Source organism: Phyllobates terribilis, unplaced genomic scaffold, assembly GCF_046119375.1.
Source record: "Phyllobates terribilis strain yellow unplaced genomic scaffold, ASM4611937v1 Scaffold_13__5_contigs__length_258822181, whole genome shotgun sequence".
NCBI classification, from domain to species: domain Eukaryota; kingdom Metazoa; phylum Chordata; class Amphibia; order Anura; family Dendrobatidae; genus Phyllobates; species Phyllobates terribilis.
Genome location: NW_027362773.1, coordinates 31788995 through 31802410, shown reverse-complemented (window position 1 = coordinate 31802410; position 13416 = coordinate 31788995). Strand labels below are relative to the sequence as shown.

At 41.3% G+C, this 13416-nt stretch overlaps 1 protein-coding gene across 4 annotated transcripts in view; it reads left to right on the top strand.

The window, feature by feature from the left end:
• LOC141173701 (3'-5' RNA helicase YTHDC2-like) overlaps positions 1–6267 on the top strand; it is a 123787-nt gene extending 117520 nt beyond the window's left edge. For all 4 annotated transcript variants that reach the window (XM_073658055.1, XM_073658052.1, XM_073658054.1 and 1 more), the window contains 2 exons: positions 3038–3151; positions 6014–6267. In XM_073658055.1, coding sequence (XP_073514156.1) covers positions 3038–3118 — 81 coding nt within the window. In that variant the 3' untranslated portion in view covers positions 3119–3151; positions 6014–6267. The remainder of the gene's footprint in view (positions 1–3037; positions 3152–6013) is intronic.
• The last annotated feature ends 7149 nt before the right edge of the window (positions 6268–13416 follow it).

Below are 13416 nucleotides of genomic sequence, written 5' to 3'. Positions count from 1 at the left end.
GTAATGATGGCCGACACTATAACAGCTTTCAAAAAAGGGCTGGATGATTTCCTCACTCCACATAACATTGTGGGTTATAGTTAAATTAGTGACAAAATGTACGATTGGTGGAGGCAGGTTGAACTTGATGGACCAAGGTCTTTATTCAACCTATGTAACTATTGAGAAGGCTCTGCACATTTTGGACGTTGTTAGATCCGTAAGGTATTATTTATTGGCCACTGCCTCATTCAGGCGTTCTGATTTCTTGTTTATTATACTAGAGGGCCCTTGTAGGGGTCAGGCCGCTTCTAAAGCAACCATTGCCCACTGCATCAATACAGCTATTATCCAGGCTCCTAGGACTAAGACCAGGGTTGCCCCATTGAGGATTAAGGCGCAGTCTACACGACTGGTGGGAGTTTCCAGGGTGGATCATCATCAGGCATCAGCTTTTCAGCTCTGTAAAGCAGCTACTTGAGCATCGGTGCATACATTTTCTAAGTTTTACAGGGTGCACACTTTTGCCTCTGCACATGCAAGTCTTGATAGGAAGACACTGCATACGGCAGTAGCCCAGACTTCTGCTATAGTTGTGGTGGAAGACTAGGTGGTAATAGTATGATATTTCATTCTTTGCCACCCTAGGAACAGCTTTAGGACGTCCCGTGGTTCTGTGTCCCCCAAAGAGACGAACGAGAAAAGTAGATTTTTGGGACTCACCATAAAATCTGTTTCTTATAGTTTTCATTAGGGGACACAGCTCCTTCCTTTGGTTGCCCGGTTGGGAATGCAGTTATGTTTCTTCTTACCTTTTTTCTTTTCCTCTCCTACTGATTTCTCCCAAAACTGAGGAAGCCTGACTCCAGCAGGCAGGGTATAGTCTGCTGGGAAGGAGCCAATTTTATTTAAATGCAATAATAGTGTCAGCCTCCAGGTGGCAGAAGACTATCCCATGGTTCTATGTCCCCCAATGAAGACTAGGAGAAACAGATTTTTAGGTGAGTATCAAAAGACCTTTTTTCACGTCTCTATATTTTTGTACTAAACCTAGACATGGGAGATGAACTTAACTTATTTGCAGGTATATTAGGGGGCAATCGGTTACTTGATATTACCCCTTTGGAAGCCGTCTTAAAATGGTGATACACTTGGAGTAACTTTTCCACCCATACTGGTATTTGAATGCATATAAAATTATCTTTACGACCAGATACTAATTACATACCCTCAAGATATCTTACTCCTGGAGAACCCCTTTAAAAATATGTTAGGACTGACAAGATAGGAAATGGCAAACCAAAATAAAAGCAAAACTCATAATGGTATAAATTATATGCATTTATACAAATGTCAAAAATATTGTTGTAGCCTTTCATTGGGTCTTTTTAAGCATTTTATACAGTGGGGAAAAGAAGTATTTGATACACTGCCGATTTTTGCAAGTTTTCCCACCTACAAACAATGGAGATGTCTGTAATTGTTATCATAGGTACACTTCACTTGTGAGACAGAACCTTAAAAAAAATCCAGAAAATCACATCGTATGATTTTTACATAATTAATTTGCAGTTTATTGCATGAAATAAGTATTTGATATAATAGAAAAGTAGAACTTAATATTTGGTACAGAAACCTTTGTTTGCAATTACAGAGATCAGACATTTTCTATAGTTCTTGACCAAGTTTGCACACACTGCAGCAGGGATTTTGGCCCACTCCTCCATACAGATCTTCTCCAGATCTTTCAGGTTTTGGGGCTGTCGCTGGGCAACATTGAGTTTCAGTTCTCTCCAAAGATTTTCTATTGGGTTCAGGTCTGGAGCCTGGCTGTGCCACTCCAGGACATTGAAATGTTTCTTAAGGAGCCACTCCTTAGTTGCTCTGGCTGTGTGTTTTGGGTCATTGTCATGCTGGAAGACCCAGCTGTGACCTACTTTCAATGCTCTTACTGAGGGAAGGAGGTTGTTGGCCAAAATCTTGTGAAACATGATCCTATCCATCCACCCTTCAATACGGTGCAATCGTCCTGTCCCCTTTGCAGAAAAGCACCCCCAAAGTATGATGTTTCCCCCACCATGCTTCATTGTTGGGACGGTGTTCTTGGGGTTGTACTCATCCTTCTTCTTCCTCCAAATGCGAGTGGAGTTGATACCAAAAGTTCTATTTTGGTCTCATCTGCCCACATGACCTTCTCCCATGCCTCCTCTGGATCATCCAGATGGTCATTGTCAAACTTCAAATGGGCCTGGACATGTGCTGGCTTGAGCAGGGAGACCTTCCCTGCAGGATCATCCTTACCCCACGAGGCGAGATCTTGCATGGAGCCCCAGATCGAAGATGATTGACAGTCATCTTGTGTTTCTTCCATTTTCTAATAATTGTGCCAACAGTTGTTGCCTTCTCGCCAAGCTGCTGCCTATTGTCTTGTAGTCCATCTCAGCCTTGTGCAGGTCTACAATTTTGTCCTTGTTGTCCTTAGACAGCTCTTTGGTCTTGGCACTGGTGGAGAGGTTGGAGTGTGATTGATTGTGTGTGAACAGGTGTCTTTTATGCTGGTAACGAGTTCAAACAAGTACAATTAATACAGGTAATGAGTGCAGAGTAGGAGGGCTTCTTAAAGAAAAACTAACAGGTTTGTGAGAGCCAGAATTCTTGTTGATTGGTAGGTGATCAAATACTTAATTCATGCAATGAAGTGCAATTTAATAATTTCAAAATCATGCAATGTGATTTTCTGTTTTTATTTTTAGATTATGACTTTCACAGGTGAAGTGTGCCTACGATAAAAATTACAGTCCTCTCCATTCTTTGTAAATGGGAAAACTTGCAAAAACGGCAGTGTATCAAATACTTATTTTCTCCACGGTATATATAACATTATATGGATCATCCACTTACAAATCCAGCTGTAGTGTAGTTCTCTTCTGTTTTTCACAAACCACTGATTTCAGGGATTGTGACTTGTTTTGTCCTCTCTGTGATAAGGACATCTTAGATGTCTGTGACACCTGCTCTTCCATCTCTTGTGCAAGTTTCATTTTATTCATATTTTTAGGAACTGGAGCCTCAGGTTGGAGAACAGCTGCTGCTTCAGTGGGACAGAGTTCTGCTGGGTGATCGAAGTGTGTGTCACTGATGGGATCTGAGTCTCATGTGCCATTTTATTTTAGTGAGTATGGTCCCATAATGTGCCCCTTGTTGACCACCAGGTTCAGATGCTTATGGTTTATGATTATTGATGTTTAGGTGGCACACGGACACACCTCTCTTGGCTAAGCTCCACCCATTTTTTAAAACACGGGCGGAGCTGGCAGAGACTGATTTCAAATTGCGCCAAAAATTTGTAACATTTTCAGCAGTTTTATGCCAGAAAACTGTTTAATGAATTGGAGCCATTTAATAGTATAAAAATCATCAAACTATAAAAAAAAAGCTGGTATTAAACCCTTTTCCGATATATTCTTCTAAGGGGATATGTCACCAGTAGGGAGAAAAATGACTCATATTTAGAGAGCCTTTCACCAAATTTTCCATCATGAACTGGACACACAATGTAATAATTGTTGCAAAAAGGAATAAAAAGTCCAAGTGGGTGTTGTCCGAGTTTTTACTAAGGCCGTGTACTGTTTTTTTGTTGTTGTTTTTTTTTTCTGTTTTGCATGATGTTGACCTATCATAATCAGGGAGCGACAATCAAAAGAAAAAAGAACATGTCCCTTTAATAGCATAGAGCAGGTTTCTTAGTGGGTGAGATGTATGACAGAGTCCGTGTCGGATGAGGGCCAGTGCAGCTGTGTTTAGCTGTGTCACAGTGAAAACGTCCTCAATGAATAATACTGTCTGATAACTTTTTTTTTTTCAGGCAGTATTAACTGAGAGCGTTTTCACTGTGACACAGCTAAACACAGCTGCACTGGCCCTCATCCCATATTGACTCAGTGAAAACTCTGACAACACCCACTCGGACATAACTTTTTTTTTTTAACTCATTAGGTGCCATATACTTTGTGAATATCTCCGCAATGGAGAGGCGAAATGTACAAAGTGCACCCCAAAATTCAGGGGAGCTCAACCTCTACTTTTTCATACAGTGAAAGCCTTTGAGTGGATTACTCAGACTCTAGTCAGCCTTTCTTCCCTAATGATTTTTCGGCTGTCATTTAGTAAGAACTGTTATTGTATAATTCCAGTAGATATGAAGGACGCATATGATATTATACCTTAAGGGCTGCCGGAAATGTAACATTTTTGCCTGGTTGATACCTTCCCCAGAGTAATGATTTGAGTCTACAAATGAATTGCACATAGAGGGCATTCTGATCATGTGAGGGACATTAAGAATAAACCATGCAGCTCCTACTGAATAAGAGCTGAACTGCAGTACCCAAGAACAGACACTACACAGTGTTTGGCGCTGAGCTCTTTCTACTTTTTTCATCCAGCTGCCAGCAGAGGTTATAGCAGCTGATCATTGGGGTGATGGCTGTCAAAACCAAATGATCAGATATTGATGACCTATACTAAGGATAGGTCATCATTATCACAATCCTGGACAACTCCATTAAGCCCTGATTTTATAATCTTTGAGAACAGGTTTTGAAGTTACAGTTTTAAAACAAATTATATTGCTTTCTGGCAAGAATATGCAGCCCCCGTACACGGCATCTGGCAGGACGCTATTGGCACAATCTCAACAAGACTTGTGTTCCTGTATTAATTACTTGATGAAAGCCTGTAATTAGTATTGACAAATCAATCTACAACATGAGCCTTTATCCAGATAGTTTTGAAAAGGCTTTATTCCTCAATTATAGCATCCATTGACAGCTGAAATGACAGGAACAGCATCCTTGTGGGGAAATGAAGAGATTTTCCTCCAGTCTGTTCACAGTAATGATCCTTTTCCATGTCCCTTGACATTTCTAGGTGTGTGAAATCAATAGGTAGAGACAAGAGGCTAGTGTTATGCTTTAACCCCCTCTATGGCTGTGTTTTTTTTTTCATTAACTTTTTATGCTTTTTTCTTTAAGTTTCTTCATTAGAATATGTATGTATTTTACTGTAAGTGTAAGGTGGCCATTATTTGCTTCTATGGTAATCCATGTGCACTAGTTCCAATATGTATGCATACTTTATTTTCAAGCAGATCAATACAGCTTTGTTACCAGACAAACCATTTTGATTCAATTTTTTGTATTAGAAGTTATAGCTTTAACTGATGCGCATTAAAAGGGTTGTCTGGTTTTAGGCTACAAGTCTGCAGTCACTCTGTGACTGCAGACTTGTGAATCCTCACAGCGCGCACACTGCGCACTGTGAGGATTCTCCGGTGCTGCTGCAGGAAGCGCGCGGTCATGTGACCACAGGTATGCAATTTGCATTCTTCCGGCCACATTTGGCTAGACATTTCCTGCCTCACTCAAGACACTTGCATTAAGCAAGGCTGCACACGTTCAATAGGCATGTGACCGCATGTGCACCCGCCCGCCACTCCCAGCATTGGAGAATCTACATAGCGAGCAGTGCACGCAATGTGACGATTCACAAGTTTGCAGTCACATAGAGTGACTGCAGACTTGTGTTCTAAGGCCAGATCACCCCTTTAAGAGAACATTAATAGTACATGGACGGACAAATTGCCCACATCTTGTACCACTTGACTAACTTATTTAATTCTATTTTAAATTCTGCAATTATCAGGAGGGTTTTGCAAGAATATTTGTGCAAGACTCTGCATTATTATCAGCAGCACGTCTCCTCAAGTTCAAATGTGTGTACTAATACGCTGGGGCGATGATCGCCCAGTGTAAAATACATGTTAGATTTGTTATTTAACAATGAAGATCCTACATGACAGATTTTACTGCATTTGTGCTGTTAGTTTACTGAAAATGCAGGACAATACAAACTAAATGTATCCGGTATTGAATGCTGTGAATCTATATCTGTGGAGGCCATAGAACCATAGAAATGAAAGCGTTTCTTGTGTTCTTTGCTTAAGTAACCTATTCTCTGCTCCTCTTTTGAACAGGTTTGATATCCAGAAATGCTGGTGAATATTTGGATTGACATTATTTTTAGATAAGTTCATTTATTTGTGGTTTCCTCCGTTGATTGCACGGAATTGTTTACAAGCATCTTGTTTCTAGAAGGCCGACTCATGAGCAGGTTTATGAAGAACGCACTGGACCTAGATAGGATTGATATGATTTAGTTCTAGTGAAGCATAATTGGAGATGCAGTGATAAGTTATATAGTGTTGAGCGAGTATGTTCTGTCTGAGTATGCTCGGGCCGAGCTCCGAGTATTTACAGCTGCTCGATGATATGTTTGAATCGCTCCCGTGTGCATGATTTGCAACTGTTTGGCAGCTTTATTACATGGCAGGAATGTGTAAGAAATAGACATTCCTCCCATGTAATAAAGCTGCCAAACAGTCGCAAATCATGCACACGGGAGCGATTCAAACATATCATCGAGCAGCTGTAAATACTCGGTGCTCGGCCCGAGCATACTCAGCAAAAGGGTTAATAGAACATACTCGCTCAACACTAGTTATGGACCGTTTCCCTGCCAGTGCTGCAGAACAAAATACACTTTAATGGTTTTTACTTTTCTAAAGCAAATTGCACTGAACAAGATGTTCAATGTTTATTAATTACTTTTTTTATTGAATGTTATGGGGGGTAAAATAGCAGACGTCAAAGTCTGTTGTATTCAACCTTGGTTTAAAGAGGTATTCCTATTTTATTAAAGGGGTTATGCACTAAATGGACAAACTCTTTTTAAATAAAGTAGACTCCCTTATAAAATAAAAATACCATAATCACCTATCATACCGGTACAGTAATGTCTGTGCCAGGTCTCCTGGGTCATTGCTGGTATAAGGTAGGGAGTATCTAATGACATGAGATGCATCTGCATGGCTGAGTGTAAATGTGATGCACCTTGTGCCAGAGTAAGTTATTTAAGGAGAAGAAAATTTCCAAATTGTATAAAAATACAAATTTCATGTTATTAGAACACGAAGGCAAACTATATAGATATGCAAAGTAAAGTTTTGTCCCTTGCCATAAAAGTATATTGTACACATATGGTTTCTACTTCTACTTGATGTGTTGACTGATGTCCTATAAATGTAAGACTGTAATGAAGTACAGTAAATATTACACACGTTGCATTTTTAACTACCATCTTTCCCTGTTTACCTATTGTGCTTTACTATGACGTTATTAATGTTTAGCTTGACTTTAGAGGTCTTTATTTACTCTAATGCCCCTTTATCTGCAGACTGCCGCTGCATATCACAGCAATGTGTAGTTGGCTAGTGTCCTCTAACTGCAGATTCATGAGAGCTTTGCCAATCACCAGCTCAGAAGTCAGTGCTGCTCTGTTTCAGACATTGAACATTTTCAGTTGTGAAAGATAATTAAATTAATTTAATATTAGTATTGCAACTGCTGGTTAAAATGATTTCTTTTGACACCAAGACTTTATTCTCTACTGTTGGTGCTACCCCAGGAAACAGCATACTTTCAGTTATGCTACTCCTGAAATGGTGTATATTTTATTTCTGAAGCTGAACAAAGGTCCTAAAAAGGGTCTAGAAAGTCAAAGGAGCACTCCCATCCAAGATTGTATCCTCTTAATATATTGCAATCATTATATTACATAGCACTGTGTACTTAAAATTGCTCATTTAGCTTTTCTACCTAGCTAATTCTCCTCTTTCTCTGCTCTATATAGAAACAGGAAGTCTCTTGTCCCTGCATTTATCATTCCCCTCTTCATCTTCTGACCCAGCTGCTCCACTCCTCCCAGGGATATTTGCTGTGACTCATCACTCATACAGGAAAAATTTACCTCCTGTTTCTAAATAGAGCTTAAAAGGATTAATTTAGTCATTTTATAATCACGTGACCTAGTGGAGAAAAGAAGAATTATCTGGGTAGAAAGACAAATTGAGCAATTGTAAGTACACAGTGCTATGTAATATGATGAGTGCAATATATTAAGAGGATAAAACTTTTCATGGGAGTGCTTCTTTAACCATAGAGCTTGATACTTTACTTTATAGCTCCTTCAGATCTTGGTCTTTGGTGAATTTTACATTTGTAGGTATGTTTAGAAGATGTCACATTATAAAGGAAGTGCGTTATCACTTGTTTTACAGTTTCCGTACATACTACATGTATATTATCTGGACATCTGCACCTCTTTATAATTGCAATAAAGTTTGATTTTCAAAGTTTATCATTTTCTTTCAACAATTTTTTTAATTCTGATTAAGTTTATGTTCATCTGCATTAGGCTTATGCATGAAAACTGCTTAACACAATAAAAATATTATCAATAGCAACAATCAGGGCATGTGCACATGTTGAGTATTTTGTGTGCAGAAATTTCTGCATTGTTTCTGCATCTCTTTTGGCAGGAAAACGCAGTCTCAAAAACGTTGTGTCGCCTGCGTTTTTTCAGTGCATTCAATGGGTGGAAAACACAGGCAAAAACGCTCAGAGAATTGACATGCTACAGATTATTTTCTGCACCAAATCTGCAAGTCAAAAATACTTAATGTGTGCATGACACTTCAGGTTTCTCATTCACTTTCCTGGCATTAGGTTTTGCTAGCAAATCTGCATGGCAAAAACGCACCAAATCTGCAGCATGTGTACACAACCTTAGAATCGTACAAATGATGTTATAAGTATCATCAATGCCCAATGAAGCCAGTTCAGTAAGAATATGGGAGATTATTTAAACCTTTCAAGACCTGAGTATAATAATAATGTCAATAGCATACTTCTGACTCTAGATCCATATAATGTAGTAGCATAACAACTAACGAATCATATTCATACACTCAATACATACAACCTCATACACAGCACCCAATCATACCGCTCCCCATGCCCACCTATGTCATTAAGTAACACCTTATGCAAAGATATGATAGCGCTAAATATAAAGAGAGTTCTGCTGGGAATCCTATTTGGCAGTGTATCCTATTGCTAACCATTTTCTCCAAACCGTATAAAAAATTGTAAACACATCTCCTATTCGTATAGAGGACTTTATATAGTGGAATATACAGTGACACAAGATTTGGCATTTTAGCTGTTTACAAAAACATATACAAAATACAGTTACATAATCAATATGGGCTTAAAGTGCAGACTGCCAGCTTGAGGTCTTGACCACACGAGCATACAACTCGGATGAATGCTATCTGATGTTTTATCGGATAGCACTTGGACCAATCTTGTACCATGGGGAGGTGCAGATCTGCATTTTTTTCCTCATGCTAATTTGGAAAGAGAACAAAAATCTCACCATTCTGCGAGTGGCTGCGCACATCGGATCACGCGCACTCGTTCACGTCTATGGGTTTGTGTAAAACAATGCTCTGCACTGAGATGTCATCAGAGTGCAGTCCAATTTACGCAGAAACAGACATTGAAGAAGTTGGAGAAATTAAGTTCTCTGTCTTCTTCGCACATGTGATACAATTCTCTCATGAATTGGATCACAATAAACTTACTTTCGGCTGATCAGAGTTTGAGCTGAGTGTCATTACCATAATCGATCCTATTCTCTCAAGAGAGAATCAATGCTCGTGTGACCCTGGCCTTAATTTGAGGGTATTGACGTAGTAATTGGTGTAAAGATTTAGGAATTACAGCTCTTTAATATGTAGCTGCCTCATTTTAAAGGTACCAAAAGTAATTGGACAGTTATCTCAAAAGTTGTTTAATGGGTTGCATGGCTATTTCCTCGTTAATTCATTATCAGTTAAGCAGGTAAAGGGTCTGGAGCTAATTCCACGTGTGGCATTTGCATTCTAAAGCTGTTGCTGTGAACACATAATATGCGGTCAAAGGAGCTCTCAATTTAAGAGAAACAGACCACCATTAGGCTAAATAAAAAAAAAATTCATCAGAGAGATAGCAGAAATATTAGGAGTGGCCAAATCCACATTCTGCAAAAAAAAAATGTGAGCCTGGGAACTGCCTGGACGTCCACAGAAGTCAACAGTGGAAAACGAGAGAAACACGCTTCAAAACTGGTCACTTATATCATGAAAAATGTTTATTTAATTTTAACAAGCATGGGTGATGAATCACAAGACGCAAGAAATGATTAAAAACAATGCGGTAGAGAGGCACCAAAGGTCGGAGGTTCAAATAGTAACCACAAGGACCCTTCTCTATATATGCTGCTGAAAAACATCAAAAAATGGACTAAATGAGAAATATGCCAGTGCCTAAATAAGAGCAGGTATAATATTCGGAAAGTGGCAAGTGGCAAATACTGTCCAGTCAGGCATAATAATCAGATCAATAGAGATTATGTATGAAATATACCATATATTGTGCTTCAATAGACACTGCTACATCAATTTATGCAAAAATGTATTTGCTGAATATACCCAAATGTCACAGTATTATAGAATATAAATATTATATAGATAGAAAAAATGCCAAGAGGCAAATGCCTACAGATCATACATTAAGGTAGGTAAACCAAAGGCATACCATAAGATGTATCCAGTGCACAAGTATAACAAATAAAGCGTTGGTACAAAAAATCCTCAGCCAGTATGTTCACTGCAAATATAAATAAAGCAGCCAGGACACTCACGTGATCGGGGCGTCATCGGTCACATGACGGGGTTGCCGTGGATACGGCGGGTGGGCGTCGATTTGCATGCATCACTACAAGCTCATCTCACACACATTGGTGTAGCGATTCCACACCCTCGCACATTATTGGTTAGATGGCCCTTTTAAACCCCACCTATTTCTATTGAGACCACCCCCTGACAAAGGCCGCTGAGCCGAAACGCGCGTCGGGTGTGCGCCATTGAAGAGGTAATACATACCCATAGTGGATGTTAGTGATTGTTATACTCCCCTTAATATAGGAAGTCCTTGTTGCTTTATTTATCACCCGTACATTACCAATTTCACCACCTGTTAATGTGACGCTCTCAGCCCTCCCTGGGATATGGGGGTTACTCGGAGCCGGGTCGGTGTAGGTGTTACGGGGGAGGCAGTCGTGGCCTGGACCCGTTCCGTGCCCAGGGCCGTCACAAAAAATATTGGGCTTTCAAGTAAAAGTGGTATTTCGACTACGCCACCTGCATTTTCCGGTGATGGACACCAGCGCTGCTACAGTCCACTGAGGCCGGTTTTACGGGCAGCTAAGATCGGACGGCTCCCCGCACGCGGAGCAGGCCTCAGGGCAGTGTGAGGAGGAATGGTGGGTGCAGTGCCGCGCAGGAAATAACAGGCTGAGGCGGTGTGTGAAGTCATCCGGGTCTTTACTCACTTTCAGATGAACTTTCAGCCGCAAAGCTTCTCTCTGCTGCACACGGCGTACTGCGGCCACCGGGAAGGGGGTCCAGCACTTTCCAGGTAGATCAGGAGCACCTGTCGAGACCCCTCTGGTGTGTGTTCCTCTCCTTGGTAAATTCTCCCACTAAGTCTTCTCCTGACTGTGTGTGGTATGAACTTGGTGTAAGGCCGGGTCCCACTGGATAAACGCAGTGTAAGAGATACAGGTGGCGTAGGCCGCTCCGTCCGTATCCCCCTGGGATCCACTAAGCCTCCGGGCTTTTCTGACTGAGACGTGAAGTAACAAAGTCAGATATCGGGGGCCAGTCACTCCTCTTGCAGCAGAAATCCCTCTGGCTAGGCCAGAATAAAGAGTACAGGTGGCGACTCCGCTCCGTCCATATCCCCCTGGGATCCTTTTGCCTGTGGAGCCTATCTCCTCTGCTCCCCTCGAAGCCTTCTTAGGTCAGGACCTTGACCGGGTAGAGACAGTGGTTAACTCTGACCCGCTCCTCGCCTCAAGGCCAGAGAACGAGGACCGTGTATCTTTTGTTAGCTGCAGACCTTTGCTGGACTCTGGCAGAAGACCACAATCACTGACGAGGACTGCAATCACAGACGAAGATCACAATCAAAGACCTTGAGCTAAAGATGGCCGTAGATTAAATATGAATCAATGAGTGTTTCCTAAAAGTGTGTCCTCCACCCTCACCCACTACATGGTTCCCCCCATCTTTGGTTCCCCCCACCTCCTCTATCCCGGGCCCGGGCAGCACCCTGGTGCATTTAGGCCCCCTTCAGGACAGGAGTGTTGAGTGGTGAAGTGGGGTCCAGAGAGATGCTCCATCCTTACCTGAAAGAGGAGATACCACACCTCGGGCTGAGGTGCAGTACTTCTGTGGCGACTGAACCCTCAGGGGCGCCGCAATAACTTTACCTGTTGCTGGTACATAAGGGCTCGGATCTCTTTCTGGAGCACCCTCCTCTGCCCTGGCTTGGCAGTGTCAGCCATCTGTTGGAGCAAGAACAACACTTCTCCCAAACAGTTACCAACAACATTAGTACCAAGTATCATGTACAAGTCTGTATCATCAGGATTAGTCTCTACTACAATTAGTCCCTGGTCCTTTAGTTCCACTCTTCACACCTTTACTGCCACATCCTTAACCCCGACTAGGTTAAGGGGAAAGCCATTGGAGGCATACATGGAAAGGTTTGGAGCTGGCGGGCTCAGTTCGTTTATGGACCAGAACCTTTTGTAGAGGACATCAGGCTTGATGGTTACCTGAGATCCAGTGTCCAGCAGGGCAGGTGTCACGATGCCATCCAGCACAATGGACAGGAAAGGTCTTCCTCCCACGAACCGATGGTACCAGTTTGATGGATTTAAACACCTAAACAAAATATCACATGAGGGGCCTAATAAATAGAGACAACCAGCAGACACATAGCCCCCCTAAAAAATAACTTTTATTAATAATCTCTAAAAAGGACCTAAAAGTCCATAGACAAACAACAATAATACTCTAAATGATAGGACATATAGAATCAGGTAATACACCGACCGGGAGGGAATACAGATTCAAGCTGTCCCTGTTATGTCCCTAAATCCTGTCCCTACCTGACAGCGGAGGTTGGCACCCTAATTTGTACTTCGTGGCGCCCCCGCTCAACGTCGGTATCCCTAATGTCCCTACAAGGACCCTTGTCTTAAATTAAACAAAACCACAATAGTGAGAAAGGGTAGAAAAAGTGAACGTATAAATACAGAAGCCGATAATAGGTCAATGATTATAGATGGCCAAATTCATTTGGTCGGGTAAACATAAATGCTCTAGGGTAGAGGAGCACAGTGCTGGTTTCTCCATAGCCAAAACAAATCAAATAGCAGCCAGAGCAATCAAATATGGACACATGCTACACTTTGATAGTCCAGCTATATACATCAAAAGGGGGCTCAGAAAGCAAAATCCCACCCAGGTAGATGTCTCCCCATACATCAAATGGAATTTAAGTATTGGTATTTGAAAAAGCATAATATCTATATCAAAGTATCAGGTCCAGACTCTGTCTGTCATAGATGTACATAATAGTAGAC